The sequence below is a fragment of the Rhodnius prolixus genome, unplaced genomic scaffold (genome assembly GCF_049639745.1).
Source record: "Rhodnius prolixus isolate KJV_2025 unplaced genomic scaffold, Rpr scaffold_4, whole genome shotgun sequence".
NCBI classification, from domain to species: Eukaryota; Metazoa; Arthropoda; class Insecta; order Hemiptera; family Reduviidae; genus Rhodnius; species Rhodnius prolixus.
Genome location: NW_027411614.1, coordinates 30488961 through 30500955, shown reverse-complemented (window position 1 = coordinate 30500955; position 11995 = coordinate 30488961). Strand labels below are relative to the sequence as shown.

General features: G+C 33.2%; 2 protein-coding genes across 5 annotated transcripts; both read right to left on the bottom strand.

Moving 5' to 3' along the window:
• Positions 1-139: 139 nt before the first annotated feature.
• mRpL24 (mitochondrial ribosomal protein L24) lies at positions 140-2077 on the bottom strand. The gene has a single exon (XM_074130249.1). The coding sequence runs from the start codon at positions 1681-1683 to the stop codon at positions 913-915; it is 771 nt and encodes a 256-aa protein (XP_073986350.1). The 5' UTR covers positions 1684-2077; the 3' UTR covers positions 140-912.
• A 1779-nt stretch (positions 2078-3856) lies between these two features.
• On the bottom strand, positions 3857-10860 carry Mettl3 (methyltransferase like 3). Of its 4 annotated transcripts, XM_074130230.1 has the most exons (13): positions 10756-10860; positions 10439-10585; positions 10318-10350; positions 10029-10236; positions 9782-9924; positions 9154-9254; positions 8077-8208; positions 7847-8004; positions 7547-7698; positions 5590-5734; positions 4364-4511; positions 4112-4290; positions 3857-4035 (listed from the first exon to the last, which is right to left on the bottom strand). In XM_074130230.1, exons 2-13 carry the CDS (start codon positions 10557-10559, stop codon positions 3924-3926), a joined length of 1632 nt encoding a protein of 543 aa, XP_073986331.1. In that variant the 5' UTR covers positions 10560-10585; positions 10756-10860; the 3' UTR covers positions 3857-3923. The 4 variants fall into 4 exon arrangements, with proteins under 4 accessions (XP_073986331.1, XP_073986332.1, XP_073986333.1 ...); XM_074130231.1 differs by lacking the exon at positions 10756-10860 and having other exon boundaries at positions 10029-10233; positions 10439-10660; XM_074130232.1 differs by lacking the exon at positions 10756-10860 and having other exon boundaries at positions 10445-10660.
• Between the last annotated feature and the right edge of the window lie 1135 nt (positions 10861-11995).

Below are 11995 nucleotides of genomic sequence, written 5' to 3'. Positions count from 1 at the left end.
ACCAAGAACTACATCGAGGAATTTCGTGAAGAAGGTTATAGAAGGAAAGTTTTTTGATTAGTACTTCTGAGAAAAGTCTGGATAACCTTTTATTCCCTCCTCAAAAAAATTAATAGTAAAACGCCTAAGAAAAAAAAACTTGCAGCAAATCACAAAAACTTTAATCTGGTCAAGTTTAGACATCTTTCTGATCCCTTACTTTGCGTACAGGGTACAAAAAGTTTGAGCTGTTGTTCCTAGCTTATTTTTGAACAAATTTTATTAACTTATACATTAATTTTCAGAAATAATTTATCAAAATAGATATACCAGTCAAGTCTATGAAGGCAGCCTTTTCCCTTTATCCCTATAAATTCCAAAATATCGATGTCAAATGTTCAGATCTATTGATAACAAATATCAATATAAACTAAAACTAAAGTTCCTAAAAATATTATTACAGCTGCAGAACTGATATGGACATTTTAAATTTGTATTAAACTTCTATTTAAATAAATGTAGATAATTACAAAATAAATTTTAAGGCTCTAAAAAAAATGGAAGTATATATTAATGTGTATAAACTGATATTTTGTTCGTTGGATGAAAAGAATTCTGCTTAATTAGTTGAGAGGATTTATCATAAACATAAACGAAGGCATATTTTCCATTTGTTTAAAAACCATTTATATTCTGTACAAGGAATTCAACGAACAAATTAAATTGGATTTATCATAAACATAGAGAACGAAGGCATATTTTCCATTTATATTTTGTACAAGAAATTCAAGGAACAAATGAAATTATTGCTTAAAACAAATCGTTTTGCAAGAATCATAAATATCCATCATAAAAGTTTCTTTGAATAACCTTCAATTACTAAAGATCAAACATTAATTTTTTCATATTTATTAAAATAGCTAAACTAAAGCATCAATACCAGTAAGTCTTTACAGGCACTCTATCCTCCTTTATTCCCATGGATTCCATAATATCCATTTCAAATGTACATAATCTGGGTAAAAATGTAATATCCTTCAAATCTGCTTCAGTAGTGTCTTTAGGTGATTCCTTATATGTGGCTCTAGTCTTATAGTCGTGCGTCACTTCAGCCTGAACTGGGATTGGAATAATACGACCCGTTCGAGGAGAAACTCTTACTTTCTCACCTTCTTCTGTGTAGCGCCATTCAATAATGGTACCTTGGAGATCAGAAGGATCAACCAAAATCACTTCTCGTTGCACTAAAAGAGGTTGCTCTATCTGCACCATTGTACCAGGAAAATCTTTAGTTTTCCCCATTGTTTTTAACTTACAATTTAACCCCTCCACAATAACCCAGTTTCTTTCTTGTATCACTTGTGAAATTATTCCCTGCTTTCCTTTATCAGGCCCGACAAGTATTTCAACCCTATCACCGCTAAAATAACTCCAATCACGAAAAGGTTCTAAAAATACCTTTTTGTGCCTTTTATTTGGTTCGTTAGCACGTTGAAATTCATTAGTCCAAGGTCGGTGCACGCCAAAATTACGTTTTTTATGAACAATCTTTTTCGGAAGATATTGGGGATATCCACGAGGTGTACTCCATTCAACTTCTTCTGTGACCCTTTTTACATACGCTTCTGGTAAATTAGCATATTTTTTTGTTATATCACCAACCCCGTCTTTAAACTTCTGCAATAATCGAACTGTGAATCTCATTTCTTTGGTCTTGATCAAAATAACTAATATAACAATAAATAAACCTACCTAACCTGGAACCTGAAAGAAAAGTCATAATGCGAGTGGTTACCGTACCGATCATTCAGGTTTGGAAGCTTAGGTCAAGAAAGGTTTGCGATCACGACCAGAATCTACATATATGTAACGATTTTTCACTTATTTCTGGTATGTGTACATAAATATACGTAAATTGTAAATATATTTGTTTTTGTACCAAATATAAACATAAAACAGAATGTTTATTTTGTAAAACAAGTACTCTTGTCTGAATTCTTTCAGGTCTTACACTACTTTTTGATGCTAAGTTGACTAATTATCTAATTAAATGGAATTGTCAATTGAAATTAAGCTTAGGACGTGTTTAGGGGCCAATTGCATACAACAAAAAAATGGAAAATTATTTGTCCTTAATGTGAATGTTGTACGGGTCAGCCATTTAATACTTACATAAAAAATATTTTGGTACGTAACTTAACGGCTCAGGATTTTCATCTAACAGTGATTCTCGTAGTTCTACCATATTTTTTGGTTTGAACCAGTGAAGAGAGGGTTGTGTAAATATTAGTCAAAACTGCTCAAATAAATGCTCCTTTCTACGAAACCGTACTTTCCTCAGTGACCACGATATTCCCTTCGTTCAAGACAAAAATATCACAACTCCATATTGGTCTATCCAATTGTTTATCCCTCGCCTCTACTATCATTCCTATAATCTATCATACCGACTAAATCCAGCGGCCACAATACTTTCTCGGAAACTGATAACTGGAAAAAATTTTAGGGCAGTGAGGGGAAGTTTCGTGCACCATAACACACATTTTTTAATTTTATTCTTTTAACTCTTTGAGGCACACGATTTTAAAGAAAATAAAAGCCCTAGTTGCACAGAATTTCTTTTATTATAAAAAAATGGAAATAAACATTCATTTCCATTATTTTACATATGTAATCATCCCTCTCAAATAATCATTACTCTCAAAATAAGAAAAAAAGAAAAGACAAAATTAATAACATTTCAATAGTCCTTTTTTAGTGTGGGACACTGGTATTGTATAATACCACTATGCAACTAATGCTTTATATGATGTTCATTCAAACACAACTTTTTACCAAAACAAAGCGGAACTTTGCAGATAGTCCTTCAGCGCACTCTTCCTTTGAAATGTTTAAATTCCATGTTTTGACCCAATTTTTTTATAAACAATATATGAATTAACAACAGCTGCATCCAAATAATAGAACAGTATGCGGTGCCACCATTTTTTACTATCGGTCAAGTTTATAATAAATATAAAAATTATTTCACTTATTTCCGCATTTACCATTGATGAATAGCACTGCCAACTGAATGAAAAACTTTAAAAAAACATATTAAGCTGTATGTATGAATAATTTCAACTTTTCAAGGTGGGTTAAAATATATCCCACCATGCAGCAAAAGCTAAGCAAAAGGTGGGACAGTTTTTAACCCACCTAGCCGCAAAGAGTTAAACTGACTAAACTGCTAAAAAAAATCCAATTATTAACCACAGTCAGATTCGTTTAGTGGCCTGAGATGACAGTTTCAAGTTAGTTTAAAGTCACCCCTACTCAAGTCTTTCTCGGGAAGGCTTTCAAATGAAAACGATAGGCTTACATGTGTAAATATGCTGCAAAAAATGGTTAAAATCATATCCGAAAAAATCGCAAAAACTGACTCAATAAAGAGGCCCTCAGGCCTACTGTGGCAAAAAAAAAAAAAGAAGAAAAAACACACGGTAATTTCTAAAAATCTCTTTTGTTTAGAGAAACATACATCGTGTATGCCAAAAAAACAAAAGTTAAAACAACTCTCGAGTTCTAGAGATAATAATTTAATAAAGTACTACTAATTCTAAATTACTGAAGATTTATTTGTTAAAAGAATGTTAAAGGCAGAATATTATTTAAAACTTATGATTTCAAAGCATCATTTACCTATTATATTTCAAGAAAGAATAAATTACTTTATTTTTCTTATTTCTAAAAACAAATTTGTTCCATAAATTAATGTCAGATTTTAGAAATAAACTGAAATTTTGTGGTGACTTGTGACATTAAGAATAACTTACGACGCAGATGTCCATTAAATGCAAAGAAAAGATAAGGAATAAATCTTTGAACATATTATGTGTTATTTTTATTAAATATATTTTATTGTTATTATTTTAAATTACATATGTACATTTTTAGTCAGAGACTTAATTATTTGGTGGTGCCATACAGTTTCCATCAGGGTATCGTTGTCTGAATGCTGAAATCAACTGCGGATCTACTAATCTCACACCGTCAACTTGATTACCAAGTGTAATCCTAAAGATTAAAAAAAAAAAAGTAAAAATAAAGAAAATAAAACCTTTATTTCAAACACCCTATCATCAACTAATACCAATTTGGTTGAACATTGTGTGGCCTTCCAAACAATTCTATCTTTCTAGTGCCTGGCGACAATCGCTCGATCATTCCATAAATCTCATCTGGCTTATGAGAAGTTGCTCTTACTTCAGCTACAATTACATCACAATCTAAAGTTCGATTTAAATGTTCAACTGATCCTTTTTTACCGACCTAGATTCCAAAAATATTACATTAATATGAATTTATTTCATTAATATACATTTTATTTGAGTTGATGACTTACTAAACAATGTTCCTTTCCATGGTTGAGCCAATGTCCAGTTCTTCCAGTCCTAATAATCCTCTGCAACTGGTTAGTTTTAACCCAGATTATCTCATCAACTCTCTCATACCCCCATAACTGAAGACATTCTCGCCCTAACTCCATTGCCCTGTTCACCAACAATTGCTGCAAGTTAGTTGTACAATTAGCTTTGGTATGCCAAGCATTAACAAAGCTAGTATTAAAATTTATATAAGAGTAACAATTCAAAAAAGGGATTAGCTCAGAGGATGGAGCCCTGGACTACCACGCGGTGATACGGGTTCAAAACAAGCTGCATGGCCATAGACTTTCTCTTCTAGAAGCTTTTTAAAGCTCACTGTCCCATCACATATAATAAGACAATCATTCCAGAGGTCAGCAGTGCACTGAAAATCTTCGGGCGCAAATGTTAACTCGTCGTTTATTTATTTATATATTTTTAAAATTAATGCTAATGTTAGCAAATTGGAAAAATAAAAAATCAGGCTTTCTATCCCTATTCATTGTTTTGTTCATCGCACGATTACAGGGTTCACGTTTATAGGGATACCGTCACAAAAAGCAAAAGGAATACCCGCTTATGAGGTAAGATATGAATATGTAAATGTGTTAATGAACAAAACAACGCAAACGTAAGCAAATTTGCTGACAAGAAAAAAAAAACTAAATAAATAAGAAAAAAGATTATTTGTTAGAATGCTACGAATAAGACAGAAAAAGATAATAAATATGAATACACTTGCTTTCTGAATATTTTTATTGATAACACCGTTTACGTGACGATTCAGTTATCCGATATGCAATTCCAATTATAATGGCGACTTCAATTATTTCTGTCACATTTGTTTTTTATTGGCCACCCTAAGAGAAAGATTGCTGTCGGAATATATTCAAAATCATACAGAATTTTTCTAGAATTAATTAGCTTCAGATATCAAGTTTTAAGTCATAAAATGATATTTCTTTTTCTGTAATGGAGCAAGTTTGCAGTTCATAATTATAATTAAAATAAAAAAATATTTGTCACCCAAAATTTATTTTATTTTTAATAATTTACTTACTTACACTTTTAAAATTGTTTAAAATACTTTACTTTACGAGTAAAATGAGTAGAAAACGAAAAAGTACTTCATAAAAACTATAATAACGTTTTTATTGTTAACAAAACAATACTAATGAAAAAACATATTCTTTTCAATGCTGACCTGCCTGTGACCCAAAGGAAGATAACTCCATCATCCTGGAGAGCAGGAATTCCTAATTGTCTCATTTCATCATCTGACATGGTCCCATAAGGTAACTCCATATGAATGTCCCAAGGAGGATCGGCCATAATTACTGCGAATTTGCCTAAAATTATACAATTTTTTCTAGTAAAAAATAGTAAGCAGCACAAAACTAAACAGTATATATATACATTTAACTAATCTATCGATATAACATTAACAATTTAGTTGAATAGGGCGGCTAATGAACACCGTCGAGGTGCGTCTAAATTAAAAAAAAAAATCTTCAATCTTCGAATATTTACAAAATTTTGGTTAGCTTCAATATTATTATATAATTTGCTGAAATAAAGGTACTTATAAGCTCTCCCTCAGAACCCCTATAAAATAACTTACTAGAAAAATGTTTCAACTGAAAGAGATAGATACATATACTTTGAGTTTGTTCAATCTTTCAAGAATTTTGACTTTTTTTAAGAAAAAAAAACACAAAAAATGAAATAGTTTAATGATGCATTTACAGTCAACCGATTTAATGTATAATTAATATTTTTGAGGTTTACTGAACTGATTTTGAGTAAAGCTTAACTTCATCCCTTCCCCAGAACCCCACCAAAATGAAATTTTCAAAAGAATTATTACAGAAAATATGATTTTGGCAGTTTGGGGTGAAAAGGCCCGCCAAATATTAGAAGAACATATACGGCATTGTATGCTTTTTGAGTTTCGCTAGGGTAGTAACGCAAAAATTGCGAACAAAAACATTTGCGATGTTTATCCAAGTGCATTAGACGTTCGTAAATGCCAAAGATGGTTTTCCTAGTTCAGATCCGGTAATTTTGATCTCTCTGACTCCTATCGACCAGGAAGACCATCAACATTAGACAACGACATGCTAAGGGCAGAAGTGGGAGCAAATCCATGTCAAACAATCGAGGAACTCTAACTCCTATCGACCAGGAAGACCATTAACATTAGACAACGACATGCTAAGGGCAGAAGTGGAAGCAAATCCATTTTAAACAATCGAGGAACTGTCAAACACCCATAACCAACCTTGGTCGACCGTCCAGGAACATATTAAGTCTTTGTGTTTGGGTCCCCCATAATCTGTCCGAAGAGAACAAAGCCAACCGATCCATCACTTGCAACGTATTGCTTCAACAGCACCATACAGAACCGTTTTTGATAGTTTGATCACTGGAGACGAAAAATGGCCTGTATGATAATCCAAAACGCAAAAGGCAGTGGCTCTCTCCAAATGAATCACCACGAAGTACTGCGAAGCCGGGTTTACATCCCAAAAAGGCGCTTCTGTGTGTTTGGTGGAGGATTCGCGGAACTGTTCACTTTGAAGTGCTGCAACCTGGACAAACTGTTAATGCAGACCTTTATTGTGAACAATTGGATCGAGTGAACCAAACTTTAATCGAAAAGTATCCGGCGATTAGCAACAGAAAGGGCGTCATTCTGCAACATTGCAATGAAAGACCTCACTGTGCAAGGCGAACCCTGAAGAAAATTAATGAATTGGGGTGGGAGTTACTGCCTCACCCACCATACTCGCCCGATGTCGCACCCTCGCATTTCCATTTATTCCGATCCCTATAACATTTTCTTAGTGGCAAAAAATTTGAGTAATTGGATGACGTCCAAAATGCCATCTCGAGATAGTTTTCTTCTCAAAAACCAATTGATTTTTATCGGTCCGGGATTGAAAATTTGCACACCAGATGGCAAAAGGTTGTTGATAACGAGGGTGACTACATTATTGATTAAAAATAAAGACTTAATAAAAATTTATTCGATTGAATTTAATGTAAGAAAGCGACATTACTTTCCGGTTCCCCTATTATAAAAAAAAAATGGAGAAAGAAACCTTACTTAAATAATAAAGACTAGCTCGTGAAGGTGTACCGAAATGAGAACGCCTTACCTAAAACGGTCATATCAAGATATCTTAGGTCACATTGAATCCACTGAGGTGGATACAGTATGGTATTATCTGACAATAATTTGCCCTCCTCTTTGGCAATAATACATTTATCTTTCTGCACAGGAGCTCCATCTACTTCATAGTGAACGTACCTGAAAATGAATTTACCTAATTATTTTGAATTAAAAAAGAATTTTCTGGTTTTTAATGATATATTATGTGTAACAGCATACTACTATTTAGTTAATACAATTTATCTATTTCAGATTTAACTTATTTTGAAATTCATAAGGTACTAACTTGCAGCTATCCATATGGAAACAAGTATTTAAAAAAGAGCAATCGCCCAAAGATTCATCGGTATGTTTCTGAATAATTTTTTTAAAATGAAGTTTAGTACAATTCTTATTTTCCTTCTGACATTCTGCTCTAGTCCCATGGGCACAAAATTCTGTTACCTGAAAAATAATATTTACAAAGCAGATGGAAGTAACAAATTAAATAGCTATAAACAAAAACAAAAATTGTACCTGGGCACCATTAGATCGAAATCTTTCTGCTAATGATCTTTCTTTTGCCGTAGGTTTGCTCAATAAATCTAAAATTTCTTCTCCAACTTTTTTCGACTCTTTTTCTCGAATCGACGGCATTGCAAGAAGACTCTGAAACAAACAAAAGTATAAAGATGAAAGAAAATAATTACTTTTTTTTGTAATTATGCTTACCCAAGCATTTTCCATCATTCTACTCTTCTTTTTTTTTTTGTAAGAGATGAAAAAATAATTTTCAAGGTAGAAATGAGGTAGACTAAGGTAGAGTAACGAAGCGGAAACAGGGAGTATTTAAAATTTGGTGCCAATTTCTTAAATTGATCCAATGCAGTCAGCTGGCTACTTGGACAACTGTTAAGTATCTTGCGTCTGTTCCTAGAAGGCAACGTCATTGCGGAATTTTACGGGCTAGGTAGGAAGTTAGATTAAGGCCAGCTGAGTTTCATACAATATAAGCCCTTTCTGTACTGGTCCTTCGCTATATCATCTCTCCTAGGGGTTCCGTCAATAGCGGGCTGCGGGACTTGCCCTGGAGGAGAACGAATATGCTGGCTCTTACGGTTTTTTATACGGAACGACTAGCTCAGAAACCATCATCAAAGAGGGATAGGTCCTGTCCCTATGACGACTGTTACGGTAAAAGAGAATTTGAATAGTAACAGCTGGTTTCGATATGAAGGAGATAAAATGTAAAATCAACTATGGCGGAAACAAAGGCTTTGTAAAAAAAAAAGGCGAGGTTCCACCAACCGGAATGAAAATAAATTAGGTCGATAAACATCTTTTAAGTCAGTGCCTGGGAAACAGAGCGAGCCTCAAGGACTTGACTAGATCCAACTTTAATACGCATTGTATTTTATTTTATAACTTTTCTTCCGACATTTACATCGGTGATTTTTTTCATGAAATTTCAGCAATACAAAAGAAGATTCTGTGCCAACTAGTAAGTCTTAACAAACTAGATTAATCGCACTGCATTAGAGATTAATCACGTAATGAAATGGAAAGACATAACCCTTCCCTAAATAATTTTATTAATTTGATGAAACAACTTACCAGTATGTCGGCTGTCTTTTTTTCTCTTTTTTTTTCTTCCTTAACAGTCGTTTTTAAAATTTTTGCGGGAGGTTCTACATTTTCGGTATTTTCATTTTCGCCTGAAAAATTAATGATGTTTAAAAAATATATTCCGAATGAAAGCTAACACTACTTTAGAACCTAATTCTTTCTTAATCAATTAATTTAAGAGGCAAGGAACTAGAGGAAATTAAAACAACAAAAAATCCCGCAGAGGTAATTCCCATAATTGTTTTGCAAAATCAGAATTGAAGGCCTTAACATTTGTGCTTACATGTTCTTTTTATCTTCTTACAACTTCGATCTGTAGGCCAGTGAACTACTATATATGGTTTTATAAAAGAACTTACGACATTAATAACTAAAATTAAGGAAGGTACTAGCACAATGGCTTGTGCATTGGGCTCCCTGGCGGAGAAACAGTTCACTGGCTGTTGTTGGAGAGCGAATTTCTGTAACGAGAGATAGCCCTTCGGAAGCTAACAGCGCTTAATATTGCACCACGCTCCAGTGACTTGTTGCTGATGCGTTTTTTATTGAAAATACATATTTAATAAACATTTATTTACTTAAATTGAACATTTTAAATAAAAAATATTTAGCATACAGAGTTTACGCTTAGCATCTTTTTCGGTTGGCAACTGTCGAGAAGCTCCTTCATTCTGAACTTCAATTATCATGGCTTGAAGTTTTACATGCTCTACAGAAATTATTTCTAGAGATCCCAAATTTTCGTGATTTTCCTTTAGACTAATAAAGTAAATAAAATAACAATTTTAGTAATATGTAGCAATAACAATATCTGATAATGGAAAAAGTAAATAGAAAACAATTTAAAATATAGTCATTTGTACCTTATTAACTGCTGTGTTGCAAACTTTTGCAGAAGATTATCTACTATTTCTTGACTAACAGGCTTAGAAAGTTTTTTGGCAAGATTAGAATAAAGTGTTTGAGAATTGCATGGTAAATTAGGTGATATTTCACAAAGTATTTCTAATAAATTTCTTTCTATTTCCACGTCTATTCTAATCTCGTGGCAACTATCTTCATCATCTTCTACTTTAAAAAAAGATAATGTGCAAATATTAAATTCCAGAAACAAAAAATCAAAATGCAATATAATACTTAAGTTTTCGTTACCTAATTTTACTGGTGGGGGAGAGGGTACATTATCTGTGGACAAAATAAATCTTAGTCTACAAAATTCACTTAATTACATAAAATCATTGAACCAACAGTAATAGAGGAAAAAGTACAGTACCCGTACCACTAGATAAATTTAATATGTCCTGCCTCTCTTTTTTCCTTTTTTGTAATTTTTCTCTCAAGCTATTTCTTTTACTCTTAATTTCCTGGATTTGCTGCCATGCATCTTCAGCCATTTTATGTATTCACAACAACGTTTTTCCTAACAAACATAAACCTTACTGAATAAAAAAAGATGTACACAAGAAGTAGTAGGTAAGTAATGGTTATTGGGGATTGTTTAATAGATAGCAACATTCACAATGCAAATTATCGTATTAAAACATCCCTGACACAATCTATTTTGTTTGTAAAATAACTCACTATAATTACCAAAATCATCATTTTTGGTTAACTAACTGAGCTTTTCTTTCAATATATTGAAAGTATATATAAATATATATATCGTCCAGTAACGATCAGTTGCCAAAAAACGCGATGCCACTGGCGCTTTGTGCGGCTTAAAGGTTTACCAGAAATGGAGCTGGATTAGAGTGAGATCGGAGCCTCATATGAAAACGAATGTAGCTAACTGGGCCAGTAAGGTACCGAAAGGATTATCGAGATTCGTGTGCAGAGTAAGATTGGATGTTTATCACGAAGTCACTTGTCTAGATGCATCCAAGGTAATGTACTTGATAAGCTGGAGATGTAGGGAAGTAACGGGTAGGAAGCGTTTTGCGCTCTAAAGTAAAAGCTACATATTTGCACAAATATAAAATTGGAAACGAAATTAAAGGCAATGGAACCAAAAATCGCCGATAAAACCGATATCATTCAGCTTGTGAGAATTGAAAGAGAGAAATGTGATGTCAAAAAGACGGCCAAGGCTCGATGGGTTAGAGATCAAGAAATTCCTCAAAATCTCTTTTTCAAGTATTTTGCTCTGCTCTAATCCCATTGATGGCTTGTACTGAATTTATGTACTTCTCTGCAGTGAGTTATCCACCATAGCTCAGGTATGGTTAATCGCAGAAATTTCAAATTTGATATCAAAGTCCAAGTGGCACCATGGGAAGTGAAAATACATATTTGATTTTATACATATTTATATGTTATAACTTTTATAAGAAACAATTTTTTAGAATAATCCGGTTAAAAGCACTTTTGGGGAAGGGGTGGTTAAGGCGCTGTTACTCTTCACGTACCAATATTTTGTACATGAAATGGCCAGCATAAGGGTCTGTGACATCTTATAAATTATAAAAAAATTTAATTCAATTAAGTTACTTAAATGATATCAATTGTAATAAAATTTCAATTAAACACATGCTTATTCAAACGTTTCTATATAACTTAAATAACGAACTGAAGTATGAAAGAACTGTTGGGCACTTGCTGATAGTGTCCTTTTTGTCGTTTAATCAACCCTTCCTGGATTACTTTTCAAACTAAAAAAGAATCTTCCCTCAACATACTACCTCATTCTGCGCTCCTTGTACAGATCTGGTGAGCTACCTTGGGCTCTACATAGACAACGACTAACGTGGAACCCACTCACTTGACTTAAAAGACGAGCAATGACAAAACGTGCGAAACTGCTTTACAGACTTCTTGGACGACGCTCCAAATT

Excerpts from the sequence above, each read along its gene's own strand:
- mRpL24 (XM_074130249.1), bottom strand. The coding sequence starts at position 1,683 with ATGAGATTCACAGTTCGATTATTGCAGAAGTTTAAAGACGGGGTTGGT.
- Mettl3 (XM_074130230.1), bottom strand. The coding sequence starts at position 10,559 with ATGGCTGAAGATGCATGGCAGCAAATCCAGGAAATTAAGAGTAAAAGA. Across the intron at positions 10,237-10,317 it reads TCCCCCACCAGTAAAATTAG|TAGAAGATGATGAAGATAGT; the intron begins GTAACGAAAACT and ends CTTTTTTTAAAG. Across the intron at positions 8,005-8,076 it reads TTCGATCTAATGGTGCCCAG|GTAACAGAATTTTGTGCCCA; the intron begins GTACAATTTTTG and ends ATTATTTTTCAG.